The sequence below is a fragment of the Mustela nigripes genome, chromosome 10 (assembly GCF_022355385.1).
Source record: "Mustela nigripes isolate SB6536 chromosome 10, MUSNIG.SB6536, whole genome shotgun sequence".
NCBI lineage: Eukaryota > Metazoa > Chordata > Mammalia > Carnivora > Mustelidae > Mustela > Mustela nigripes.
The window spans coordinates 66,814,799-66,840,581 of NC_081566.1; the positions used below are offsets into that span (position 1 = coordinate 66,814,799).

The 25,783-nt window shown below is 52.7% G+C and overlaps 1 protein-coding gene across 6 annotated transcripts in view; it reads left to right on the forward strand.

Annotated features, from left to right (window-relative positions):
* The first annotated feature begins 4,580 nt into the window (after positions 1–4,580).
* The window catches only part of TPM3 (tropomyosin 3), a 29,347-nt gene continuing 8,144 nt past the window's right edge, over positions 4,581–25,783 (forward strand). The window contains exons 1-8 of one of the 6 annotated variants that reach the window (XM_059413866.1): positions 4,581–4,694; positions 5,418–5,543; positions 16,784–16,917; positions 18,726–18,843; positions 18,961–19,031; positions 19,668–19,743; positions 21,065–21,127; positions 21,536–21,605. In XM_059413866.1, coding sequence (XP_059269849.1) covers positions 4,581–4,694; positions 5,418–5,543; positions 16,784–16,917; positions 18,726–18,843; positions 18,961–19,031; positions 19,668–19,743; positions 21,065–21,127; positions 21,536–21,605 — 772 coding nt within the window. Of the gene's footprint in view, positions 4,695–5,417; positions 5,544–10,439; positions 10,676–16,783; positions 16,918–18,725; positions 18,844–18,960; positions 19,032–19,667; positions 19,744–20,298; positions 20,375–21,064; positions 21,128–21,535; positions 21,606–23,417; positions 23,497–25,783 lie in introns of those variants that run through there. The other 5 variants (XM_059413867.1, XM_059413871.1, XM_059413869.1 and 2 more) reach the window with 5 other exon arrangements.

The following is a 25,783-nucleotide window of genomic DNA, read 5'->3' on the forward strand; positions in this document are numbered from 1 at the left end:
CCCCGCTGCCCGGCCCCGCCCCGCCCCGCCCTCCCGCGCGCGCCCCTCGCTCCGCTTCCCGCCGAGGGTCCCAGAGAGCCAGCGGGTGCACAGGAGCGTGCGGGCTTGGAGTCAGGTGTGGGCTCAGAGTCCGGTTTCATCCCGTAATAGTCCCGTTCTGTAAGTTACTTCTCTGAACCTCGGTTTCCTCTTCTGAAAGTGGGGAGAATGACACCCGTCACAGGGGCTTTATGAGAATGAAATAAGGCGAGGTGTGCACAGAGCAAGCCTAGTGCGTGCCCAACAGCGGGTACCTCCCTTTCCCTCTCAGAATCCCCTGTGACCCAGGCAGACCCTTCGCATGCCCCTCTCCAGCCCCTGGCCACCCTCTATGCAGCCGAGTTGTCCCTGATCCCATGCCCGCCTCTCCAGCCGGGGCATCCATCCGTCCGCCAGCTGCCGTCAGCGCCGCTTCCCAAGCATCGTTAGTCCGTGACTCACACGCTCTTGCACCAACAGGACATGGGGCTCACGGGCTGGGTGGGGGGGCAGACGTGGACAAGGCAGGCAGGCGACGGGCTCCTGGGTGGCACAGTCGGTCGAGCATCTGACTGCTTGATTTCCTCACAGGTCGCGGTCTCAGGCTTGCGAGAGCCAACCCTGCGCCCTCGGCAGGGAGTCGGCTTCGGATTCCCTCCCCCTGCCTCTGCCCCTCCCCTCCACTCCCTAGAAAGAGAGAGAAGGGAGGGAGGAAGGGGTGCTGACCCTGTTGTCAGGGACAGAAGCAGGAGCACGTGGCCTGGATCCGACCCCCAGCCTGAGGCTGGGTCTCCCACGGCCCCCACATCCCTCCATGTCTGTCGTCCACCTGCGGCTGCCCCCCAGCCGGCTCTGCGACTCCTACTCCCCGGGAGAGCCTGGCCTCGGGGGAGCACAGCAGATCTAGGGGAGCCTGGCCTCGGGGGAGCACAGCAGATCTGGCTTTGAACCCTGTGTCTATGCTTACTGCATGCGCGGTGTGGGGCGAGTGGCCTTGAGTCACAGTTCCTTGTTGGTAAAATGGAGACCATGCCTCCCTTCACACAGTAGCACATAATGTCCAATGCCATAATGACGATTTCCTGCCCTAGGATAGTTCTTTCCCTCTTCATTTCCCCTGCGTTTCCCGTCTGCTCCCCACCCACCACCACACTCCTTCAGCAATTTCTTCCTTTCTCTTTCCTCTATCCACTGGGACCCACAGGACACCCCGCCCCCTCGGCCTTGATCCCTGACCTTGGCCTCTCTCCCCAGGGCTTGTCAGTGCCAGGCAGGCTCCTGTATTGGCAGCTTGGCCCCTCTGGAGCCCATCTCCTCCGATCCCCTCACCCGCTCTGTCTGCTCTCATCACATCAGCTGAGGGTTTCAGCCCATCACACCCACCCGTCCCGTCTTCCTCCAGGGCTGCTGCCTCGCCTGTCTGCTCTGGCTCAGAGGGGCTCGGCCTTGTTCGAAATGGCTGCACGGAAGCCACTCCAGGAGAGCAAGAGAGATGCCATCAATGCTTCCGCTTAGTTATGCCCCAAAGTCAACGCCTCCTAAGAAAGCCTCTCTTGCACGTCAATACTATTCCCAGTCTCGGCCTCGTCATTTTACCTCCTGCTCACCATTTCCCAGCCTCTGGTTGGCCAGGGAAATCAAAGTTCCCGGAGAAGGAAACTAAATGTGGGGGGAAGGGTAGGAAAGATGGTCACAAGCAAAACTTACACGTCCCCAGTACGAGCCATGAAGTAGCGAGGACGGAAGACAACAGCACAGGGCCACCGTGGGCTTGGAGACCCTTTTGTCTATCTTCCCCTGGGCAGCCAGAGCCACACAACAGGAATCAACTAGAGCTTTGGACAAACTATTGATTCCAATCAAGGGCACTGTAGGGTTGCTGTATGTGTTGCAGGGGGGCGGGAATCCAGACTGATGGGAACAAGGACACACGGAACAAGCCCGGGGCTGAAGCACAGCACACTCCTCCCACCCCTGCCCCTGCACCCAAGCCCCCTGCCCGCCCGGCGAGGCTATAACTTGGGCTCTTTTCTGCCACAGTGGTGAGGAGCATCAGCTGGCCACAGAACAGTCAACAGACCTGATCCTCTTCAGAAGAGAAAATCCCCCAGAAAGGAACACGGCTGGATCCCCATGAGGGCAGACCCTTAGAAAAGCCAGGCCAGGAGTTCTCAGAGTAAAATCCCCAGAAGAGAAGAGCCCTAAGGATGGCGGGCTTCCTCCCGGCAGAGTGGGGCCCTTCCCTTGAGTCCATCCTGCCGGGCCGGAGAGACCAGACATCTGCTCCGGAGCCCAGGCTGGAGGCTACCAAGGAGACAGGTCACTCTTCTCTTCTGGACATCCGAGGGTGACTTTAAGGATGCCTGGAAGACATGGGGAGAAGGTGAGAAGGGACAAGGTGATGGGAGGAAGCAGCGGAACATTCTGGAAGTTCCTCAGGGCTACTTCGTAAGACTTAGGAACAGGAGGAGTCCAGGAGGGTGTCAGCTCAAAGGCTCTCAGCGGTCAGCTGGGGGTGATCTGGAAGGTCGGGAGTGCTGTTGGAGAGGTGAAGCAGGGTGTGCAAGCCGCCTACCCCTTCCCCCGGAAAGCCTCAGAGCAGTGGGAAGGAGGTTGAGGACAGCAGGTGGCCGGGCCGGCTCTCAGCACTGTGGTCGTGACATCAGGGGCAGAAGCTCTGTGTGGGAGCCCTGGGAAAGGATAGGTGCCCGGACGTGGAGCCCTGCCAGACATGCTTCCTGGTTTAGGCAAACGTGATCCAGTAAAGGCCAGGCACCGACGGGGGGCGGGGGTGACGCAGGGACCGCACGCGGCGCCAGAGTAAGAGCCGGCTGTCTCGGGAGGGGAAGAGCAGGGGCCACTGTCCTTCCCCGAGGAGATGGCTTGTGGTCCAGCCATGCTTGGTGGCTGGAGGGGCGGAAGGGAGCTGACCCCCGAGGCTCTCCTGCCTGCTTCTGTGTGATATGTTTGATATTGGGTTGTTTGGTCAGGAGCCAACTGAATATCGAACATACTCTCACGGAGGCGGGCAATTCGGCATCAGCCTCTGGGGCTCTGGGGCTCCTGTACCCAACCTCATCTCTCTAAGACCCTCCGGAAAAGCAGTGGTGGCGACTCCGTGCACTTCAGTCCCAAGCTGGAGGCTGTGTGCGAGCACGAGAGCTGGAATTTGAAGATCGAATCTCCCTGCATCTTTCCTGTATACTGGAAGGGATGTTTCTCTGACCTTCTGTCCTTGTACTTTCTGTATCCAACACTCCCCACACCCGTGTTAACTGCTGCCTCCAGTCCCTGGGACTTCCTCGCTCCTCACTCATGCATCCGGCAGGGGGGTCTTTGGCTTCTCTGCTTTCCTTCAGGGTGAACCGATGGGTCTCTCTGCCCCTACCGCTAGGGACCAGAAGCTCTCAAGAGTGGGCTCCAGTTTTGCCCTCTGACCCGGTGGGGGTCTCAGTTACCCCGCTGCTGGGCCTTTGTGCCACCAGGAGCTAGCTATCCTTGACATAATGACTAGCTAGAGCCCCTCACACTCCTCTCTGATGGCCCAGCTTGTCACCCTGAGTGGGGCCCACCTCTCCCCTGGCGCCCCAGGATCAGTTGCCGCCTGTCAGTAACAGGCTCCGAGTGGAGGAATGACCTGGTCTAGGGAGGCCCGGAGAACAGAGACGGGGATGGAGACATTCGTGCTGCGAGCAGGGCAGTGGGTTGGGCAGGGGTCAGGAGGAAGCCAGGAGCAGGCAGAGCTTGGCTGAGGGGCCAGGGAAGTTCTACTTAAAGATCACAGTGGCAAACAGAGGGCATGATCCGACCCAGAGGATGCGGACCCTCCCCTGCTTCTCTCCCTCACCCCACTTGAAGTTCTGGGAGAGCTTTCCAGATACCAACCCTCTCGGTTTACTGCATCCCTGTGGCTCTAAAGGAGGAGGAATGATGTCTCCCTGCCAATTAGAGACTCTGGAAATAGCACAGTAACTTGATCTGGGGATCTGGGGGAATTGTCAAGGATCACGAGTGACCTCCTCTTCACTGGAGCTCAAGCTCCCCGAACACTGGGAATCAAAAGGTAGAATTCAGCCAACGCAATCTGACCTCCACCCAACACGGGCAGGGGGAGGTTACGGGAAACAGAAGGACACTCTGGGGGAGACTCACTGATCTGGAATTGCCCAAGTACCCTTCTCTATTTCAGTGTTCTCCCCTGCCCTTGCCTTTTAGAACACCCAGAGAGCTGCCCTGAGAGTGGAAAGTTTCAGGGTCAGGAAGAACCTCTACCCTCCCCCACTTTCCATTGTCTAAAATCAGCCTCAGCTGTTCCCTAATTCTTCTTTGCTGGTGATGTCAGTCCATCAAAGTGTCTCACCCTGCACTCCCCCAGGGAGGACAATAACGGGATGGAAGGAGCTAGAAAGACCATATTAGGAAACAGAGGTGGAGCCAGGAGTAGGGATAAAGACTTAAGGCTGAGGGACTTCTAGTCGGTCAGGCAGCAGCCCCTTCCCCTCTGCCCTCGGTCTCCAGTTCTCCAGTGCTGACGGGTCAGCTCACCAACGCCACTGCTCACGATGGAGGCCATCAAGAAGAAGATGCAGATGTTGAAGCTGGACAAGGAGAATGCTCTGGACCGGGCGGAACAAGCTGAAGCTGAGCAGAAGCAGGCGGAAGAGAGGAGTAAGCAGGTGGGCACCTGTCAGCTTCTCTTCACTGCTGGCCAGCAAGACTGGCAGGCGGAGAGCTCTCGTGGGAGAGGCAGTGAGCACCTGTGTCTGCTTGTTCTTTGGGTGGGAGGGACCCTCTTCTTTCCTAACCTCCCCGGATGGACAGAGAACATCTAGGGTGTTTGCCCCAGATGGCCTGCATGACCTTGGGAAAGCCAGTACCCCCCTCTGAGCCATGGTGTGTCTGCTGGATCTAAATGGGGGGGGCGGGAATCATGTTTTGGGAGGACCCGATTTCTAGAGGAAAAGGTGGGAGCTTGGCACGTAGCGTAGCATCTCTTTTCCCTTAAAAAACTTTTTTTTAAAGATGGTATTTTTAGGTAATCTCTACATCCAAGGTGGGGCTCGAACCTACATCCCTGACATCGAGAGTCACATAGCTCTACTGACAGAGCCGGCCTTAACTGGAGTCACAGGCACCTACTCCCTGAGACATTTCCCATCCCAGGGTCTTCTAGGAAAATCCAGCAGGGCGTGGTCATCTTAGGGTCAGAGATCCCAGGGTCACAGGTCAAGGCACAAGTCCTGGAGCAGTTGGCTGGGAGTGGCTGGGGAGAAAGTGTATCTCTTTTGGGTTGGTAACATCGAGGCTGGGTTCAGAGGCCGCTCAGGGCCCAGGAGCCCCGGGTCTGAGCTGGCCCCATTGTGCGCATGTCTTGTATGTGACTGCTGGGGCTCCCACAGCTGGAGGACGAGCTGGCGGCCATGCAGAAGAAGCTGAAAGGGACGGAGGACGAGCTGGACAAGTACTCTGAAGCACTGAAGGATGCCCAGGAGAAGCTGGAGCTGGCGGAGAAGAAGGCCGCTGACGTGAGTGCTGGAGAGGCAGAAAGGGTTTGGTCCACGCGCACAGAGCGCTGCACTGGCGGGACTACGTCCCAAACACACTTGCACACGTGCATATGCGGGGGTTCAGAGAGCGGAGACGCACACACATGCATTTCTGCATATAATCTTATATGAGCTGACACGCTCTCGTAACGGCATGCACGCTTGTTCTTAAGCACAGGGAGAAGTCAGATGTCTCACCCTCCACCCAGGAATCTTATAGGTTTCTCAGGACCCGAGCAAAGGAGTCTAGATTGCTCTCACTTTTCCCACCCCCTCCCCCGTGCCACATTCTTAGCTTTTGTGTCCAAGACTTGGCGCAGAGGTCTGTGTATTAATAGGGAAACTCTCATCTCTCAACTGCCCCATGGAGCCGGCTCCGATTTCACAATGGGACAAAAGAGGTCACACTGACCCTGGCCCTATATGGCTTTATCTATCAGGGCTAATGTGAGTGTCTGCCCTACTGCTGCCGAGAGGCCGTACTGAGCATCGCTCCTAGGGCAGCAGAGAGGCTTTCTGAGAGACGGTGGTAGAAGCAAGAAGGAACCCTATGGGGTAAAAGTGTCACCCCCAGACCTTACTCCGGGCACTGGTTCTATGACTCAGCTTTTCTAGGCTCAGGGTTGGATTTTCCCAACCAAACATGAAATAAAAATCTTTTTTCCACGTCACGTTTGCCCTAGACCACCTACTTCCCTCTGTCTTCAAACTCGAAGATTAGCACAATGACAGATGAGAGGCTACAAGATGTTGAAGATCAGATGTTGGGAAGAAAAGTGACATAACAGCAACAAAAAAATGTCCCGATATTGATGGAAATGCCATCAACTCTTAGCACTAAGTTAACAGGAAAATAGAAGCAGGTATTGTTTAGTTATTTTAAGAAGGCTTCATACCCAGCGTGAGGCTGGCATTCCCAACCCTGAGCTCGAGTTTTAACCTCCACCGACAAAGTTGGTGGTGTGCCCCCAAGGAGCACAGATTTTTTTTTTTTTAAGATTTTATTTATTTGACAGAGATCACAAGTAGGCAGAGAAGCAGGCAGAGAGAGAGTGCGCGGAGGAAGCAGACCCCCACTGAGGAGAGAGCCCGATGTGAGGCTTGATCCCAGGACCCTAAGACTGACCTGAGCTGAAGGCAGACGCCCAGCCCACTGAGCCCCCAGGCGCCTCGAGCACATACTTTTTTAAAATCACATTTGGTTTTAGCAAAGAGTTGGAGACACAATGTGGGCCATTCACAAATGTTTCCAGACCTTCACATGGGGCCTCTCCATTGTGAGGTGTCTCATCTCCTCTTTGGCTTTTTGGCACTTTCAGGGGTCAGGGAACATGGTGAGGGTTGTTGAATGTGTCATATGGGAGGCCAGAGGTAAAGCAGATCATATACATTATATATATTCATAGTTTCCAAAGTTTGGTCCCTTGCAAACTATTAATTCTCCCTCCCTAGAAAACTTCAATGAATGCAGGTTACCTCCAGAGCTTTGGGCAAGTGCCTCTGGGCCTGCTGGAATTGGCTGGCCAGGGTTCCAGGTGGACACGGACAGGGCTCTCGGACTCCACTGGGCCGATCTAGGGACAGGAATTTTCTCAAACCAGCACAGTGCCAGGTTAATGACAGTTTTCTGAAATGTTGGCTGAGGGCCCTCAGGGAGATTCTGGAGGCTGAAAAGAGCATGTGGGATGGAGGTGGTGTATCTAGGGGCAGTGAGAACGAGAAAGTCGAACCTTAGATCTTTCCACTTCATGTTTGCCCTAGAAAGATCAGAAGCTCTAGACAATACCTCAGTTTTATTTGGAAGATAAAGGAATTTCCCGAGGATAAATTCTGTCTGTCCTAAGCTGTTGCACACGTGCTGAACACACACTCTCGTCCCTACCTGGACAGCATGGACTCGGTAGATTCACTTGGAAGGAGTTTCTCCTCTTTGTATTGGAATTCATCAAAACCCACTTCAGTATGTAATAAGAGGGTAAAAAAACTCATTTAAATTCTCCCTCCCGGGGCGCCTGGGTGGCTCAGTGGGTTAAAGCCTCTGCCTTTGGCTCAGGTCATGATCCCAGGGTCCTGGGATCGAGCCCTGCATCAGGCTCTCTGCTCAGAGGGGAGCCTGCTTCCCTTCCTCTCTCTCTGCCTACTTGTGATCTCTGTCAAATAAATAAATAAAATCTTTAAAAATAAATAAATAAATTCTCCCTCCCCCCTACCCTGGGAGCTTTCCTTACAAGTCAGTAAGTGCCCGCAGAGGTGTGCTGGGGAACAAGAAATGGAAGAGGAAGGGTTTCTTTCCTCAAAGCTGGGGTCAGCAACTCCTACTTGTAAGGTGAATCCTGTCACAGCCTAGTTCTGTAGACTTTTACTGGCACATGATATGCCCACTCACTCACATATCCTCTCTCGTTTTCCTCCCGACCAGGGAATAGTTACACCCCCAGGGCCTGCAAAGCCAGAAAAACTGACAGTCTGGTCTTTTACAGAAAAAGGCGGGAGATTCCTGCCTCAAAGGATCCCAGAAAGAAAGTGTTTATAGGAATTGAGAAAAGGGCTGACTAAGGAGTAGGCAGCAAGGTTTAAAGTCGAGAGCAAGGGTCAGAGTCATCAGCAATATGACAGGTGTCTTTTGTGGGGAAGGGCACCGTGTCCCATACAACTGGCCAAGCCCTTCGCAGTCAGTCCAGCTTCCACCTCTGAGATGAACAAACAGAGCATATGACTTTGATGCAGATATAAAGGTTAGAAGGAGAGGAGAGGGAGTCAGTCAGTGCATGTTCACACAGTGAGTTCTGGTTATCTGAGCCGCTTTTCTGGAAAGCACAGGATTTCTTGGATTGCTTGAACAAAGAAAGGGCAAAGGGTTGGCAAGGTCAGTCTAAACTTCAGTTTTTCCTCCCTGAATTTGTCTGAGGTCCTTTTTTAAAAGAACTGCAACACAACCAGGTAACATTTGCCATTTTAACCATTTTTAAGTGTACACTTCAATGGCAGTAAGAACATTCCCAGTGCTATCCAACGATGTCTAAGGTCCTCTCAACCCGAGGTGAAGTCAGAAGCTAATTAGCGTAAAACAAGGGGAAAGAAGAGTGTAATGTTTGGAACATAGGGTCATACCAGACGTGGAAGGGGTGGGAGGTTAAGAGCCAGGGATGGACAGAGAACACCTGATAGACTGTTGTATTGTTGGTCACCAGGAAAACAATAGCACTGGGCCTCTTGCTGCCTCCATCATGCCTTTAAAGGGTATCAGGAGTCAATCCACCTGTTTCCCTGGATCAAGAGAAGATTATCTGTTCACATCTACCAGCCTCAGGAATGCAGTGGTGCTCTCAGCAGTCTTGGGTTTGTCTTGGATAAGGTCTCCCACAACTTCACCAGGACAAAGGGAGGTAAACAGTGCCCCCTGCTGATGGTCACCCAGATGACAACGTCTCATTTCTGCTTCCAGGGTCTCTCTCATCACATTTCTCCAAAGAGATGGAAAATTCTTAGGTCATCAGGGTAGAGTTTACCAAGGTTCGGAACCTTGTTCTTCCTCCCAAATTCCTGGGAGTGGGAGAGAGAAACCGGTGTACAGCTTACTCTGTCAAGCAAATCACTGTCTCCATTGCTTCCTCTCAATACGCTCATTGCTTCGTACTTTTTTTTTTTAAGATTTTGTTTATTTATTTGACAGAGAGATCACAAGTGGGCAGAGAGGCAGGCAGAGAGAGAGGAGGAAGCAGGCTCCCCGCCGAGCAGAGAGCCCGATGCGGGGCTCGATCCCAGGACCCTGAGACCATGACCTGAGCCCAAGGCAGCGGCTTAACCCCCTGAGCCCCCCAGGCGCACCGCGTCGTACTTTTTTAGATGTAATTATTTAGTTAGTTTGTACGAAGTTTATTAAGTGAAGACACAGAAAAAGCTCTCAAGAGCGAGAGGGTCCTCGGGTTGCCAACGCGGGCCTTCAGTGTTGGTGTTTCGTGGAAAGCGAACCAGGAAACCAATCCTTTCAGCGTCTCCTCGGGAGCACCTGCAGCAGCTTCCTTCCGTTTTCGGGGCTGGTCACTCTGTGGGTCACAGGGGATCATCCTGAAGGGCAGGGCGGTCCGATCGGCCCGCGCCCCCGGTTTCCCCACCGCTCCGCGTGGCTCGGTATTGTAAGAGGAGGCGCGGAGACGGAGCCTGTGCCCGAGCGTCCGCGGGACCGGGCCCCGAGGGCAGCACCCGTCTCCGCCCCGGCCTCTCCGCACTCAGGACTGAGTGCCCACGCGGGGCCGCCGCTCTGAGCGCGCGGGAGGCCGGCACCGGGTCCAGGTGTCCGCGCTCCTGCGCCTCCGAGCAGCCTGCGTGGCGGCGCCGGAGAGGCCGTCCCAGTCCCAGGGCTCTCCAGGCAGCGCGGCCGCGGGCCTGGCGGCGGCGAGCCGTCCTAGAGGGCTCCTTCCCGGCGAGGCGGGGGCGCAGGACGCCTCTCGCCCGCGCGACGGACGGCTGCGGCGGGTACACCGCGCCGACTCTCGAGGGCGCCGGCCAGAGCGCGGCCCCGAGACGGACGCCCCGCGGGACGCGCAGTGGCCCCGCGGCCTTTCCTCCCACCCCCGGGTCCCCGCACCCGCTTCCGGGCGGGGGCCGAGGACCCCCGGGCCGCCCTGGGAAGGACGGGGCGGAGCGGGGCACTGCGGAGTAGGCGCCCCGAGCGGTGGGTGGCCGCGGCCGGGCGCGAACCGAGCGCAGCCCGCGACGCTCTGCGCGCCGCCGTCGCAGCTCGTCCCCGCCGCGGCCCCGCCCGCCTTTGCTGGCGCGAGAAGGCCCCGCCCCGCGCTTGCGCGGCGGGCTGTCCTCCCGTGGCCCCGCGCGGCAGGGCGCGGCGGTGACGTCACATCCGGGCGGGTGGGCGAGTTCCGGTATTTCAGGGCGGAGCAGGCGGAAGTGGGGGTGAGAAGCGGCGGCAGCGCCGAGCGGAGGAGCAGGAGGCCGAGCGCGAGCAGGGCTGGGTGGGCACCATGGCCGGGATCACCACCATCGAGGCGGTGAAGCGCAAGATCCAGGTCCTGCAGCAGCAAGCCGACGACGCGGAGGAGAGGGCCGAGCGCCTGCAGCGGGAAGTGGAAGGGGAGAGGCGGGCCCGGGAGCAGGTACGGCGAGGGCGAGGCGCGAGAGGGCGAGCGGGCGCCGCCGCGGCTGCGACCCCGGCTGGGGCGGCCCCCGGGGCGCGGCGCAGCGCGGTTCTCCGGGGGCGGCCGGCTCGGGGATGAAGTTGGCGCCGGAGGCTGGGCGGGGCTCAGCGCGGCCGAGGGGCGCCTGGCTGAGCGGCTGAGCGGCCCTGCGCCTTGAGGGAGCGGAGCCTCTCGCGGCCCGGCCGGGGTTCGCCGCCGCCGCCGCCTCTCCCCGGCTCATTCATTCCGCCCCTCGGAGCCGGGCGCGGCCGGGGGAGGGGCTCCGCGGCCGCTCCCTCCCCCACTGCTCCGCGAAGGGCGGGGAGCGGTGCGGAATTCGCTCTGGTTAGAGGTTTCCGGCGGAGGGAGAGCGAGAGGCGGTGGGTGCTTCCCTGGTCTGGGTGGGGCAGGGCGGACTTGCGGTGCCCGGGTCGGGGTGGGGGTGGGGACCGCCGGAAAGCCCCCGGCCTGGCCTGCTGGCAGCTTTTCCGCCCCCCTCCTGCTCAGGAAATGAGGCAGCAGGCGGCGGAGAGGAAGCGCGGTGCCCTGCCTGGAGGAGGTGGAGGCCGCAGCAGTGCCTCCCATCCTCCGGCCTGGGCTCTTTCCTCTTACGGGGGCAGCCGCTCAACCCACCCTGGCGGTCGGCGCGAAGGAGCGGAGGACGGGCTGGTGCCTCGCTCGCAGCGCTAGTGCGGACGGACGGCCAGCGAGACGTGCCGAGCCCTGCGCGGGGTGACCTGGAAGGCAGGGACCTCTGCCAGCTCCAGGCTCGGGCCTGTATCGCCGAAGCGTAATCAGTGCAAGCTGAACCGGTTAAGAACCGGTTAAGACCCTTCTTCCAAACAGAGCTGATAAGCCAGTTGGTGTGGCGGAGAGTCGGTGGAGCGCCGGTTCCTGTCAGGGTTTCTGGTTGACCCCGGCCGTGCGGGTGATGCAGACAAAGTCAAGGTCCAGGTGGCCTCTAGTGATGTTACTCTGTTGCTGTCCCGATTACCCCCCACAGTGGTGGTGGGGGGGGCTTTAGAGATCACTGCCTATTTATTTGTTCAACGGAAAGTTGAAACGTAAAATGTTGGTGGAATGAGTGGTGATTCTTGAAACTGCTTTCTTTTTCTTTTTCTTTTTTTTTTTTTTAAGATTTTATTTATTATTGACCGATCACAAGTAGGCGGAGAGGCAGGCAGAGAGAGAGAGGGAAGCAGGCGCCCTGCTGAGCAGAGAGCCCGATGCGGGGCTCGATCCCAGAACTCTGGGACCATGACCCGAGCCCAAGGCAGAGGCTTTAACCCACTGAGACATCCAGGTGCCCCTTGAAACTGCTTTCTGTTCAGAAATGGTTCTTTAGTTTTAGCAAGCCATGAGATTTTCCAGGGTGTAGGGCACATCCCTTGGGTGGAGATGACCTCCTGACTTCAGGCCTTGGTTTTGTTGGAGGATTTCTAGGCTGGAAAGAAAATTTGCTAAAATTTGAAGACCCAGTGAAGAACTTTTGTGGTTTATTGCCATTCCTTGTTCTCTTCCGGTTAAGAAAAATTTTTTTTTGTTGTTGTTTTGTTTTTTAAAAGATTTTTATTTATTTATTTGATAGAGAGCACAAGGACGCAGAGAGGCAGGCAGAGAGAGAGGCTCCCCACTGAGCAGAAAGCCCAATGTGGGGCTCGATCCCAGGACCCTGAGATCATGACCTGAGCCAAAGGCAGAGGCCCAAACCACTGAGCCACCCAGGCGCCCCGTTTTGTTTGTTTTTTTGTTTTTTGTTCTTTTCCTCCCCTGGGTGAGTGGCTGAGAATTATTGTTCTGGCAGCTGCCCACTAAGCTGGTACATGAAAATTGTTAGAATACACTTTTCTTTTTATAACAGGGCATGGCAGAGCTGGGAGTGTCTTCTTCCGTCACCTTTTTCTCAGGAGATTTTTTTTCCCTATTCATTATACTGGTGACTTCTAATTATCAATTCCAGTGAGATGGACTATGAGTAGGGACAGTTTTTCATCTTCTTTGTTTTGGAGACTAGATCCCCTTAAAGAGGAAGGCAGGATGGCTTTAAAGAGGTATCCATGTGTTGAGCTACAGTCCTGCGCTCAGCATTTAAGTATGAGCATCCCAGGAATACTTCCAGAGTGGGTGATGCCCCGTCTCCTCCTCACTTCGCTCCGCAGGATCTGGTAATTTTCCTTGCGGGAGAACGTGTCTCCTTGTCACCCCACTCTTCCTAGGTGGCTCTGGTGATCGGCAGCCCAGTGAGCAGCTTCACATGTTCCTTAAATTGTTCCTGAACATTTGCATACTGAGTTGAGCGTTGAAGTCTAGTGAGGAAGTTCAGATGGGGAAGTAGAGTGATAGTTAAATATTGATGATACCACTATGTTTCTACTTCCAGCTCGAGGGAGCTTAACCGTTTGACCTTCTGCTCTGGCAAACTTTGAACTCCTCCTGAGGAGGAGACACCCCTGGAAAGGAAGTGGGTGCTTGGTCTACACGTTATCCTCTTAGGGCCTTCTGGAATGTGAGTTTTCTAGGCTCCGCCCTCCTCTGTAGCTGGAAACTCAGCACTCCGTGATGCTATCTCATGCTGTTAGTGGGATTGTCACTTAATTATTTTTCTGGTTGCTTTGTGTGAGCATTCACTCTTTGTTGGGAAGCTGGAAGAATCCAAAGCTGAGTCTGGAGTTGTTATGGGATCCATCTTCTCTGTTTTCAGGAGATTGACCTTTTACATTGTAGCACTGTGTTCTCTCCTTTGCAGTTCTTGGTAAACTTAAACAATACTCAAATGCAGTCTGTCTTTGTCAGTTTTTTTGGTGGTGGTAGCAATACACAGGACATGAAACTTACTATATTAGCCATTTTTATATAGTTTTTCTTATCTGTTTTTAATAGGTCTCTTCTAACTTATCCTGGTATTTCCTTCTTTCTTTCTTTTTTTTTTTTTTTTTTTTTTCCTGGTCTAAAAAATTTGAGGCATATTACTGAAAAAGTGAGTGGGCTTTAAAACAGCAGTTCTGATTTTGGCTTTATACCCAAATCCTGGTCTCTGGAGGAGTTAGAATGCCTGGCTGTTGTGTGGCTCTCCTGTTTGTGGGGTCTGGTGGACAGCACAATGGCCTTTATCACCTTTGGTTTAGATTTACTTTCTTGCTGATTACCTTTCTCTCTCCTTCACATTCGAGCACACACTCCGAGGGGAGAGGCAAATAGCCCTTTGCTCTGAGTTCCTCCTGTAGACTCCACCTTTGTTTGCTCCAGGGCAGATAGTCTGCTCCCTTCCCCCAGCTTGCCTCCCCTTTGGTGAATTTCAAGTGTTGGAGGACAGTGGGTCTCCCAGGGTAGAACATTTGTGAACAAGGTGATACCCAGCAGCCCTTTTGCTCACAGGCTCACTCCTGACTATTCCATTACTGGTTTTCTTTGAATTTCATCTATGGCTTTCTTCTAAAAAGAGAAACCCCCGAGTGGCAGAGTGCCAGATTTAGGCTAGTCCCCTTCTGTCCTTGGCCCTGATCTGCCTCGGAGCACCAGTGCCCTGTCAGTTCTTTGCCTGGAGGTGTGTAGTGTGCTTGGGGACTCTTCCATGTGGAGGATGGTAATGTGTAAGTGAGAGTCATTTCATGGCGATGCTTTGATCGGCCCGTCGACTAACGTGAACAAATTGCTGGTGTGACCCTCCTCCTCCCTTGAGATCTCTGCTTCTTGGACCATGGAGAGTCCGATTATTACCTAAAGGAAAGCCCTTAGAATGTATCCTCGGCAGGGGCAGAGGTAGGTGGGCTGAAAGTTCAAAACTGTTTCTGGATATGCCAAGCCTAGGGTGGTTGGAATAGCATAAAGTTTACTTTTCCCATCCTGACTTGCAGGAGTTAGTCCCAGCCAGCGTCTTGCAGGACAGATAGATCCGGACAGGCGTTGCACACAGATTCTGGCTTGAAGCAAAAGTCTTCCCTTATTCCCTTAGACGTAGTCAAAGATGTGGATTCTGCAAACTTCTCTTTCGTTGTAGAGAGAACTGATCCTCTGTAGGAGGAGAAAAAAAGAGAAGAGTGTGTGTCGCATCACACCCCCCACCCCTAAGCTTTTGCTGGGACACCCATGGCTGGTTCTGCTTTTGATCAAAGCTCGTTCAGTGCGCGCATGCTCCTGTGAGGGCACCAAGAGGTGTTTTCTCCTCCCTTTTCGTCCTTGCTAAGAATTCTATTGTAAATGCTGATTTGTGGGAGAAACTGCGGGAGCCAGCTTGCTGTCATGGAAACCCTACATCCTGCCCCCGTACCCTGTTCTCTTCTCTGTTTGAGTAGCTACTGGTGAGCTAGATGGGGACTCAGATTTTATGAGCTTCTTCCAAATCTGGTTCCTTTTGTTCTTGTTGTTGTTGTTCTAGGCACTTGAAGGGGGGAGAGGGGGTAAACACTGCACTGGCCGTGTTTTTGTCCGGTATCTTGACTTGTTTTTGTAATCTTGACCTGTTGCCCTTTCTGAGCTTTTGAGGTGCAGTGTGTGTTGTCCTAGGGGCCATGGGACATCTGTTTTCCTGGAAGAGGCAGGATGAGAGAGTCCTCGTTTCTGTAGTATTTTGAGTAGGATAGTTAGAGACACGATGGGTTCTTAGTAATTTCAGCTTCTGTGGATTCCTTGTTATTTTTCTCCTGGGGGTTGGTGCTTTTGGAGTCCCAACCCAGACAGTACTTTGAGCCTCCTGTGTTTTTGTATTTGGAAATCTTTGTGCCAAATAACCTGATTTGGTTTGTTTGTTTTGGGGTTTTTTTGAGAGTGAGAGTGCAACCCGAAGGAGTGGAGGGAGAGAGAATCCCTAGCAGCCTCCATACCCAGCTCGCAGCCTGAGGTGGGGCTGGAGATCTGAGCCGGAATCAAGAGTTGGATGAACTGACTGAGCCAGTTCTCCCCCTGCTCCGAACCAGCCCCCCATACCCCCCAAATAACCCGATTCTTAACGGGAGTCTTTTGGGCTATATTCCTCCCTTTAGGGACTGTGGCCCAGATTATTTCTGTACCTGCTCCCACCCTGACTGCCAGCAGGAAATCAGGGTAATAGAATTCAGACACAATCTGGACCATAGAGAGAGATCACGTTAACCAAGCGCTTGGATAAGCAGCTGAACCGGCTGGCTTCCAGAGTGGATTAAATTCTTGGGTGCTTGTGGCAGCGGCCACTTGCCTCCGGTAGTATGGAGGGGAGAGGTAGTCCTAAGAGGGAGGCTTTTCTGCCAGTAGAATTCCTGCACGTATAGGCAGCCTCTGTTTCTTGTTTCTCACCCCATTGTCAAGGAGGAGGCGCGAGATGGCTGGAGTTTGAGCCTGTGCTTGGGGAGGGGGGGCTGTCAGGTGGGGAGGGTGAGGCTGAAGTCTGGGGACTGCAGGAGTAGCAAGGGGTCGCAGCGGAGAAATTTGCAGGAGTGGCGGGAGGCGTTGGAGGAAACATTGTCTTCTGCCCCCCATTTTTCTGGTATGTCATCAAGGCAGGTCATTTTAGCTAGGAGAGCTCCTTGTTGTCACCTTTGAAAAGGTGGGGATGGGGAGCCAGTCGTGGGGTGGAGGGTGGTTATTCCGATCTTGGATCCTTTTGCTTTCTGGTCTGGACTGTTACTCTGAAAAATGTTCTCTTGGCTAGTGACCCTCCTGGTATATTAGGATAAGATCATTGGAGGGTAAACAACTTGAGTTGAGCAGGAAATTAATAGATAATTCACATTTCCCTCTTTAAGAGACTTCGCTTATTTATATTTTCACTTTCTGAGATACTTAGAAGAAAGTTGCTAAAGAGTGGAACGCCCTTCTACGCCAGAGCGCAGGCAGAGGGGCCCTTCACTGGCCACCTTTTCTGACACTAGCATGTTCAGTAGTTTGACTTGAGTCCAGAAAGGAGCTAGTGCTAACTGGCACTGGGCTGGGCGAGGAACTGAGTTTTAAAACATGCTTCTTGTGGAGCACATGGAAATCCGCTGATGGGAAAGGGAGGAAATGGGCGTCTGTGTCACCGTGTCTCATCTGCACTAGGACAGGTGTTGCCCTGGCTCCTTCCTGGCGCCCCACCTGTCTTAGCTCTGCTCTGCCTCTCTGTTCTCTTGTTCACAGGCCGAGGCTGAGGTGGCCTCCCTGAACCGCAGGATCCAGCTGGTTGAGGAAGAGCTGGACCGCGCCCAGGAGCGCCTGGCCACTGCCCTGCAGAAGCTGGAGGAAGCCGAGAAAGCTGCTGATGAGAGCGAGAGGTGTGTAGGCGCCTGGTGGGGCGCGGCTTTCAGGAGCGCAGGACATATAGGACACACAGGACGCTCTCCTGCTCCCTGCTCCACCCCCCCAAGTTTTTATTTAAATTCCACCTAGTTAACATATAAAAATAGTAACTTACCTCTTTGTTTCTGTTCTGCATATCCTTTTCACTTGAAGGCAGATTAAGGGTTACCTGGGCGCTGTGACCTTAGGTAATTGGTGTTACACTAGAAACTGATCTAATGATTCATTTCCTTTTTTTTTTTTTTTAAGATTTTATTTATTTATTTATTTATTTATTTGACAGACAGATCACAAGTAGGCAGAGAGGCAGGCAGAGAGAGAGGGGGAAGCAGGCTCCCCGTTGAGCAGAGAGCCCGAAGCGGGGCTCGATCCCAGGACCCTGAGATCATGACCTGAGCCGAAGGCAGAGGCTTTAACCCACTGAGCCATCCAGGTGCCCCTAATGATTCATTTCTTAAATAGGGTCACCAGGATGGCCTCCACGGAATCAAAGGCTTAATTTGTGAGGTTAGTCTCCCTAAAGCAGTGATTCTCAGGGTGAGCTCCCAGCCCAACAGCACCTGGGAACTCGGTGAAGATTCAGTTTCTCAGCCCTTGCCCTCATCTCGGAGTCAGGATCTCTGGAGCGGGAGCCGGGCACTGAGTGTGAGATAAGCTCTGTCAGCCACAAGAATCATGGGAGCGAGGGGTGGGGGTCACCGGGGAGTGGAAAATATCAGAATGCCTGCAGTTCCACTCCAGTTCAGAGAGAGCCCATTGCAAGCAGGCTCTGGGTGTTGATGTTTTCAAAGTTTGTTTGATAATGTGTGTCTGTAGTTGAGAACCACAGACCCTGAACCAAATCAAAACTCATCTTTGGTGAAAGTAGCCAATTGGCTTCTTGCCGCTGTGAGTTAGACTAGAACAAAGGTGTGTGAGGACATGCGTGAGGTCAGAGGAAGGCTTTCAGCATCAGAAATGCTCTATCAGAACACGTGGGCACAGTGCTGCTATGAAGGTGAGGAATTTGGCGGTCTCTCCTGGTGCGGAGTAGCACCCCAGATCCTAGGAAGTAAAGAAAACATGTTGCAGAACGGAGTAGTGTATGATTCTTTTGGGGTGTGGGGAAGTGGGGGTGAGGTTTGTTTGGATTTTATCTATATATAAAACCCTTCTGGAAGGGTTATGAAGAGTTTATTGAGCAGGAGTAGAGGTGGGGAGGGTTACTTTGTATCCTAAACTGTTTACTTAATATTAAGGGTGTATTGTTTTTTATTTAAAAAAGTTCAGAGGCGCCTGGGTGGCTCAGTGGGTTAAGCCGGTGCCTTCGGCTGGGGTCATGATCTCAGGGTCCTGGGATCGAGTCCCGCATCGGGCTCTCTGCTCAGCAGGGAGCCTGCTTCCCTCTCTCTCTCTCTGCTGCCTCTCCATCTACTTGTGATTTCTCTCTGTCAAATAAATAAATAAAATCTTTAAAAAAAAAATCTTAAAAAGGAAAACAAAAGTTTATTTTATTTATTTATTTATTTTTAGAGATTTTACTTATTTGTCAGAGAGAAAGTGCACAAGCAGGGGATCAGCAGGCTCTGCCGACCAGGGAGCCTGATGTGGGACTTGATCCCAGGACCCTGGGGTCATGACCTGAGCCGAAGCAGATGCTTAAGCAGCTGGTGTGGGAGTTCTTTCGGGGTGGTAGGCAGAGAGGCATGGGCTTCAAAAGGGGCCATTCCTAGTCCTTCCCCATGAGCCGGTGGTAGACTCCCCAGGGAATCAGTGCCACGTTAGTCCTTGTTGTTTTTGGCAGAGGTATGAAGGTTATTGAGAACCGAGCCTTAAAGGATGAAGAAAAGATGGAACTCCAGGAAATCCAACTCAAAGAGGCCAAGCACATTGCAGAAGAGGCAGACCGGAAGTATGAAGAGGTACGGTGCCTTGTGTGTGTCCTCTTCAGTGTGGTAGGGTTTCTGAAAAAGAATCATGGTAGAGGGAAATGGTTTCCTCTTTGCTTCACCGAGCTGTTATGGGCTCTTCTCCTGTAGGTGGCTCGGAAGTTGGTGATTATTGAGGGGGACTTGGAACGCACGGAGGAACGAGCTGAGCTGGCAGAGTCGTGAGTATCTTGCTCCCCAAATCTTGCCATACTGCTCTGTCCCTTTCCCTTTGGCTTGCGCATTAATGTAAATCAACTAGCATTCCTTCAACCTTGTTAAACAGGGCCTAGAGAGTGGGCTTTTTTTAGGCCCTGAGAATGAATGGCTGTGCGCTTTTTGAACGCTCTGGACTAGTGACAGGTGACAAATGAGGCTTCCTTTATTTCTTGTAGGGACAGTTTGCAGACGGGCAAGCAAAGACTAATTAATATACGGTGAAGGGTTAACTTGCAGGCCCGTAAAGGGTCCTCCCACCTGGAGAGGCTCTGCTGACTTGCGATCTCTTGATCTCTTTTTTACCACGTTGCCAGCCTGGGGAACTTGAGGGCAAGGGCAAGGGCAGACAGGAAGTGCTCCCCTGTTGGCACCTTCTGGGCCTTGCGTAACAAAGGCAGTGCTGACGTGCGCATGTATTTGTGCTTCCTTTGTACCCCTCTCCCAGACATGGCATAGCATGACCATGGTGGTGTTTTCTTCCCATTTTTTTTTTGACCCCCCCTCCCCCCGTTTTGCTGCTTGTTTCCTCGCTGTGTCCGTTTTGACCTTTCTCCCTCCCCACAACCTGGCTTGTGCGACCCCGTGACTGTCACTAACAGCCGTTGCCGGGAGATGGATGAGCAGATCAGACTGATGGACCAGAACCTCAAGTGTCTGAGTGCTGCTGAAGAAAAGGTACTATAGCCATTAGACCCGCGACCAGGTTCCGGGTGTGTGGTGTGCTTCCGTTCTGTTCCGTCCTTCTGTCCATCCGACAGCTGCCTCCCCTCCACTGGTTGGTTTGTTGAGCGCTTTCTCATCTCTTCATGGAATGCTCCACTCTCTCCCACTTACTCAGCCTCTTCCGTCTCTTCCCGAGTGGCTTCACCCCCTCTCTGCAGGGCCGCTCCCTTCCGTGGGTGGCCCGGGGCCTGTCTGGGTCGGACGTCTGATCCCACCTCCGCCCCAGCCAGCGGTTAGCGCTTGTTCCTGTGAGGGGTTTCACATGTTCGCTTAGTATCCAGACTTCTGAGTCCTAGCCCAGGAGGGCCTGGCTTCTGACGCTCTCTGTGGTAGAGGGAGGAGGGGTGACACTTGCTCAGGTGACCCGGGAACTTCTCTCTGCCCCAGTATGCCTTCCAGCTCTTTCTCCATATAGGTTCAATTCACGTCTGTGTGTCTCTCTCTCCCTTTTTTTTTATTCTCTCCTTCTTCCCCTTTCCTCTCCTGCGGTATTTAAAACATTCACAGTAAGTGTTCTGAGCTGGAGGAGGAGCTGAAGAATGTCACCAACAACCTCAAGTCTCTTGAGGCTCAGGCGGAGAAGGTAGGGGCTGGTTGTGATGGTGACAGGCTTTGGGGCCTGGGCCCAGCCCTGCCCCTGATGAAAGACTGGAGAAACCCATTCCTTACACAACATAGTGAGATGCGTCCTTGTCATCCAGATTCTGGGTTTAATGCTAATTCCTGTGCACACAGATTCCTTTGAGTGAAAAATCACTTCGTGGCCTCAGGTGCTTGGGGTCATGTCCGCCTGAGGCTGATGCCGCCGTGGGAAGTAGCAGTAATCACAGGGCCCAGGCGGTTTTCTAGCAGACTGATAGGGACATCAAACAGTGGATCTGAGAGCTAGAGGCAGTCCAGACAGATGACTGGCTTTTACCAGCGTGTGGGGCTGTTTCCGCCATGTGGCCTTGGGCTGTCATTACACCTAGTTGTTACTAAACAGGAGGAAGGAAAAACCTCTTTGGGTTGATCTGAATAAGATAAAACCGGAGGTCCATTTTAAAAATAAAGGTCTGGAGGATTCTAATCAGAGGGTATCAAGACTCTAAGGAAATTGGTTTGTGGATTTTATGGATCTTTTGTCTAGAAATGGGCCTTGCTCTTTTTCTCATGGGCCATTCAGCACATTAACTCCAAGAGGCTGTTCACTGTATGAGTGAATGTGGTGGCAGGGGGTAGGGTCTGTGTGAGGAATTTCCACTCTGAAACTTTTATTCTACTTCTCTTACAGTACTCGCAAAAGGAGGACAAATACGAGGAAGAGATAAAGATTCTCACGGATAAACTTAAGGAGGTGAGCTGAGGGAGTTGTAGGAAAGGAATCAAAACAGTCAGAGGCGTATGACGCACTCTTTAAGACTCAGACAGGCTTGGGACGCCTGGGTGGCTCAGTTGGTTAAGCAGCTGCCTTCGGCTCAGGTCATGATCCCAGGGTCCCGGGATCGAGTCCCACATCGGGCTCCTTGCTCCACGGGGAGCCTGCTTCTCCCTCTGCCTCTGCCTTCCATTCTGTCTGCCTGTGCTCGCTTTCGCTCGCGCTCTATCTCTGACAAATAAATAAATAAAATCTTTAAAAAAAAAAAGACTCAGACAGGCTTGGCTTTGGTTCTGAAAGTTCTGTGCCTAGAAAGTGGAGGAGAGAGAGAATCCTTTTTATCGTCTTTTTCATCTCTGATTCTGTCTGGTGTCCCATTTCCCCCAGGCAGAGACCCGTGCTGAGTTTGCTGAGAGATCGGTCGCGAAGCTGGAGAAGACAATTGATGATTTGGAAGGTATGGAGCCTGGGAGAGGAGTGAGAGAGACAGAGGAAGCCCTTGCCCGGGAATGGTGACCTCCTTCCTTGTCCACCAGAGGGAGTTGGTAGTGACCTGCCACATGCCCCTTGCCCTGTCCTGTGTCCCAGCGAGGTGAAAAAGGTCAAAATCTAGAATTGGATTTTTACATATACAGCCTTTTCCTTTGCTAAGACTTTACCTAGTATTCTAGAACTTGTGTCCTTTCCTTGGAAGAGGCTGGTAGTGACGGCATTTACCTCCAGCATAGTAGTCTTGGTCTCTGGGCTGAAGTGGTAGCCGCGCTTTCGGGAGGCAGTGAGGTGTGTGGTACCCCACGGCGACGTTGGGCAGTCCTGTTCATCACTGAAGCTCTGGGGGATCTCAGAGAGGCAGCTGTGAAATGTCCATGTCTCAGAGCTGAGGAATGCCAGGGGCTTTCTTTTTCTTTTTCTTTTTTTTTTTTTTAAGATTTTATTTATTTACTTGAGAGAGACAGTGAGAGAGAGCATGAGTGAGGAGAAGGTCAGAGGGAGAAGCAGACTCCCTGTGGAGCCGGGAGCCCGATGCGGGACTCGATCCCGGGACTCCAGGATCACGACCTGAGCCGAAGGCGGTCTTCCAACCAACTGAGCCACCCAGGCGTCCCAGGGGCTTTCTTTTTTTAAATTTTTCTTTTTTTTTTTCACCTTTTTTTTTTTTTAAATTTTATTTGACAGAGACACAGGGGGAGAGAGAGAACACAAGCAGGGGGAGTAGGAGAGGGAGAAGCAGGGAGCCTGATGCAGGGCTTGATCCCAGGACCCTGGGATCATGGCCTGAGCCTAAGGCAGATGCTTAATGCTGAGCCACCCAGGCACCCCTTTCTTTTCTTTTTTTCCTTTTTTTAAAAATATGTTTCTTTCTTTTTTTTTTAAGATTTTATTTATTTATTTGACAGAGATCACAAGTAGGCAGAGAGAGAGAGAGGGAAGCAGGCTCCCTGCTGAGCAGAGAGCCCGATGTGGGGCTCGATCCCAGGACCCTGAGATCATGACCTGAGCCGAAGGCAGCGGCTTAACCCACTGAGCCACCCAGGCGCCCCTCTTTTCTTTTTTTTTTTTTTAAAGAATTTATTTGCAGGGTCGGGGGAGAAGCAGACTCTCCGCTGAGCAGGGAGCCTGATGCAGAACTTGATTCCCAGACCCTGGGATCCTGACCTGAGCCGAAGGCAGAGGCTCAGCAAACAGCCATCTAGGCACCCCCCCCCCCCAGGGAGGGGCTTTCTAAATACTTTTTGTCCCCCTATTTTGGCAACTGGTCTGCTCTAATGAGCAAAAATAGACTTGGAGAACTCTGAGGTACGGTTCTTTGGTATGCTCTGGGTAGCAGGATAGTCTTTCTTCAGGGGGGTTTGGGCAGGCAGCCTGTAGAACAAAGGGACCAAATGTACTGGTCTTGCTTGGTAGAGAAGTGTCAGAGTACTAATGAGTGCTTTCTCCTTTTTCTACTTTTATTGTGTCACCCCTGCTAGGAACTGGGTTAACTGGGTGGGAATAGTATTTTGGTAATAGGAATTTCTAGTCATGGGTGTGCCCAGATTCTCAATCCTGACTGTAATTGACCAGAGGTATCGACAAGTCCAGTGGTCCTGGGGGGACAGTGGATCTGAAAATGGCCTGTTGTGGCCATCAGGACAGATGTTTTCCTGACCTGGGGTATTAGACCCACAGTCACACTCTTCCTTATTTTTAATGATTCCCTCTTGTCATCTGCTTCTGATCCCTTTCACTCTGTCCCCTCGTCCCTTCCGGTGTTCCTGTGCGTATCCAGATGAGCTCTATGCCCAGAAATTGAAGTACAAGGCCATTAGCGAGGAGCTGGACCACGCCCTCAATGACATGACCTCTATGTAACTATCTGACAGTAGAGCGGGGCTGGGACCTTGGCTTGTGGGTGGTTGGGGTTACAGGCTGTGCATAGTGTGCTTTGGTTTTATTCTCTGGTTATTAGAAACTTCAAGCTGTTTTTAAAATACTGGTGCTGATTACTTACTGGCAAAAGCTGGGTGGCCTTTCATACTGGATCTGCAGTGGTACCCTGATGTACATGTGTTTGTTTGTTTTTAAATTTTTGTTGATAGACCCTTCTTTATAACATCATGGTGTTTCTGTTTGTTTTTCCAATTCGGTCTTCTCAGAGGGACACTGCTGAAGGTAGATTCATGTCATCATATAACTAAGGACATAGGGCCCAGAGAACAGTGACTTGGGCCCTAACATTGCATAACAGAATTCACACCTCCTGGGTGTATTTAATTTGTGTCCTGATAGTAAAGTTCAGAGGAAACAGCCATGATTGGAAACAACCAAATTCACCAAAGAATTGAGCTGAGTCCCAGAGCAAGCCAGGCGGTAAAAAGCACCAGAAAGAGTTGTTGGGGATTCCATCCGTTTGCTGTGGACCCTTGATCGCTGACGCTCACCCGCCCCTTTCTGTCATTCCCACTAACCCTGAGAAGAAGCCGATGACTCCGGCTGGAGTGTCTGGCTGTCTTTCTCGTCCTGCTGCCTTCTCTTCCCTTTCCTCCCCAGTTGCTGTGGAGATTGCTGCCAGTCCTTCTCACCTAGAGTCTCCTTACTTTCTCACACAGATAAGCCTCACCGTTTCTGCTCTGTTCTGGATCTGCCCCCTTTCCTCCGGGAGCCCAACGCCCCACTCTCGCTCTGGATTCCATTTGGGTCAGCCTGCTGGTCCCCAAAGCATTAGGATGTAGTGGGGGGCACAAAGCAACTTATGTATTCTTCCGCTCCTCCCCATCCCCCTAAATTAAAATGTTAAGCTGCCGGAAGCCTCACGCTCCCCGCACTTGTGTTATTGACAAAGCTGCTGCTGTCCTTAAAAGGGAGCATTGGGGTGGGATGTGGAGAACAGCTGTTGTAGGCCCTCCCTGACTTACATAATCAAAGCCACTTTTGTGTGTGTCTATTTTTTCTTGACATTTAAGCTCAACTGATCGGAGTCTGTCGGAGCAGCGGGCTTAGCAGCGGTCCTGTAGGGTAGGGGTCCTCCGTGCCGGCTTCGGGAGTCCAAGTCCTGTACTTGGGGGCTCCTGAGTCTGGCCACCTGGAAGCCTCCCCTCCTCCTTGGTCTCTTCTCTTCTGGTAGCATCCACATGCCTCCCGAGCACATGTTCTTGGCCCTTCTTCCAGTGGTTCAGATGGTGCCTCTTGAGAGTACTTGTCGGACTCAAATGTACTAGCAGCAAACTTAACGAATTAGACCATCCCAAGTCACAGAAAAATGGTGTTTTCAGCACATTTTTGTTTTCTTGCCCAAACTCTTGTCACGTGCTGGGGGTTCACTACCATTTGCCCGTTGAGAGATGATAAATGATCATTACTGGGAAAACTAGAACAACCAGTCACGCGTGCTTCAGATAATGTGCACAAGGTGCTTGATAGTTTATTACATACATACAAATGATAAATTTCCTTTTTTTTTTTTAAAAGATTTTATTTATTTGACAGAGACACAGCAAGAGAGGGAACACTAGCAGGGACTGAGTGAGAGGGAGGAGCAGGCTCCTGCTGGGCAGGGAGCCAGATGTGGGGCTCGATCCCAGGACCCTGGGATCATGACCTGAGCCGAAGGCAGAGGCTTTAACCCACTGAGCCACCCAGGCGTCCCTAAAAATGATGCATTTCTGCTAGTGAAACTGTTCCTGCTTCATATTGTGGGATTACCTAGCAACACTTGACAAGCTCCTAATCCAGCTTCCACAGCGGGGACGGTTCCGGGCCCAGGAGTGCAGCTGTCCTTGTACACGTCTAATCACCTACGTGGTGTTCAGCACACCGAGTACTTCAGTTTCTCAGCAAATTATGTATTTCCAACTTGCTTTTCGTTTGAACAGAGCCTTCAAAGAAAGGTTTTCCCTAATCTAAAACTTGAGGTCTTATTGAATTCAGGTTTCTTCCTGTTCATACCATTTCCTCCTGCTACACAGCCTTTGAGATGAAGGTACAGACTGATTGGTTCAGCTGACACTTGAACTGTTCTCTTTAGAAGCCATAAAGTTATCAGGCTGGGGACAGAAATAATCAAAGAGGGAGACACCATCCCTATTTTTAGGTTACCCAGAGTCTAGTAGGAGAGCATATATATAAAGCTAAAGATGGTCTGTGATCAGCGCCACA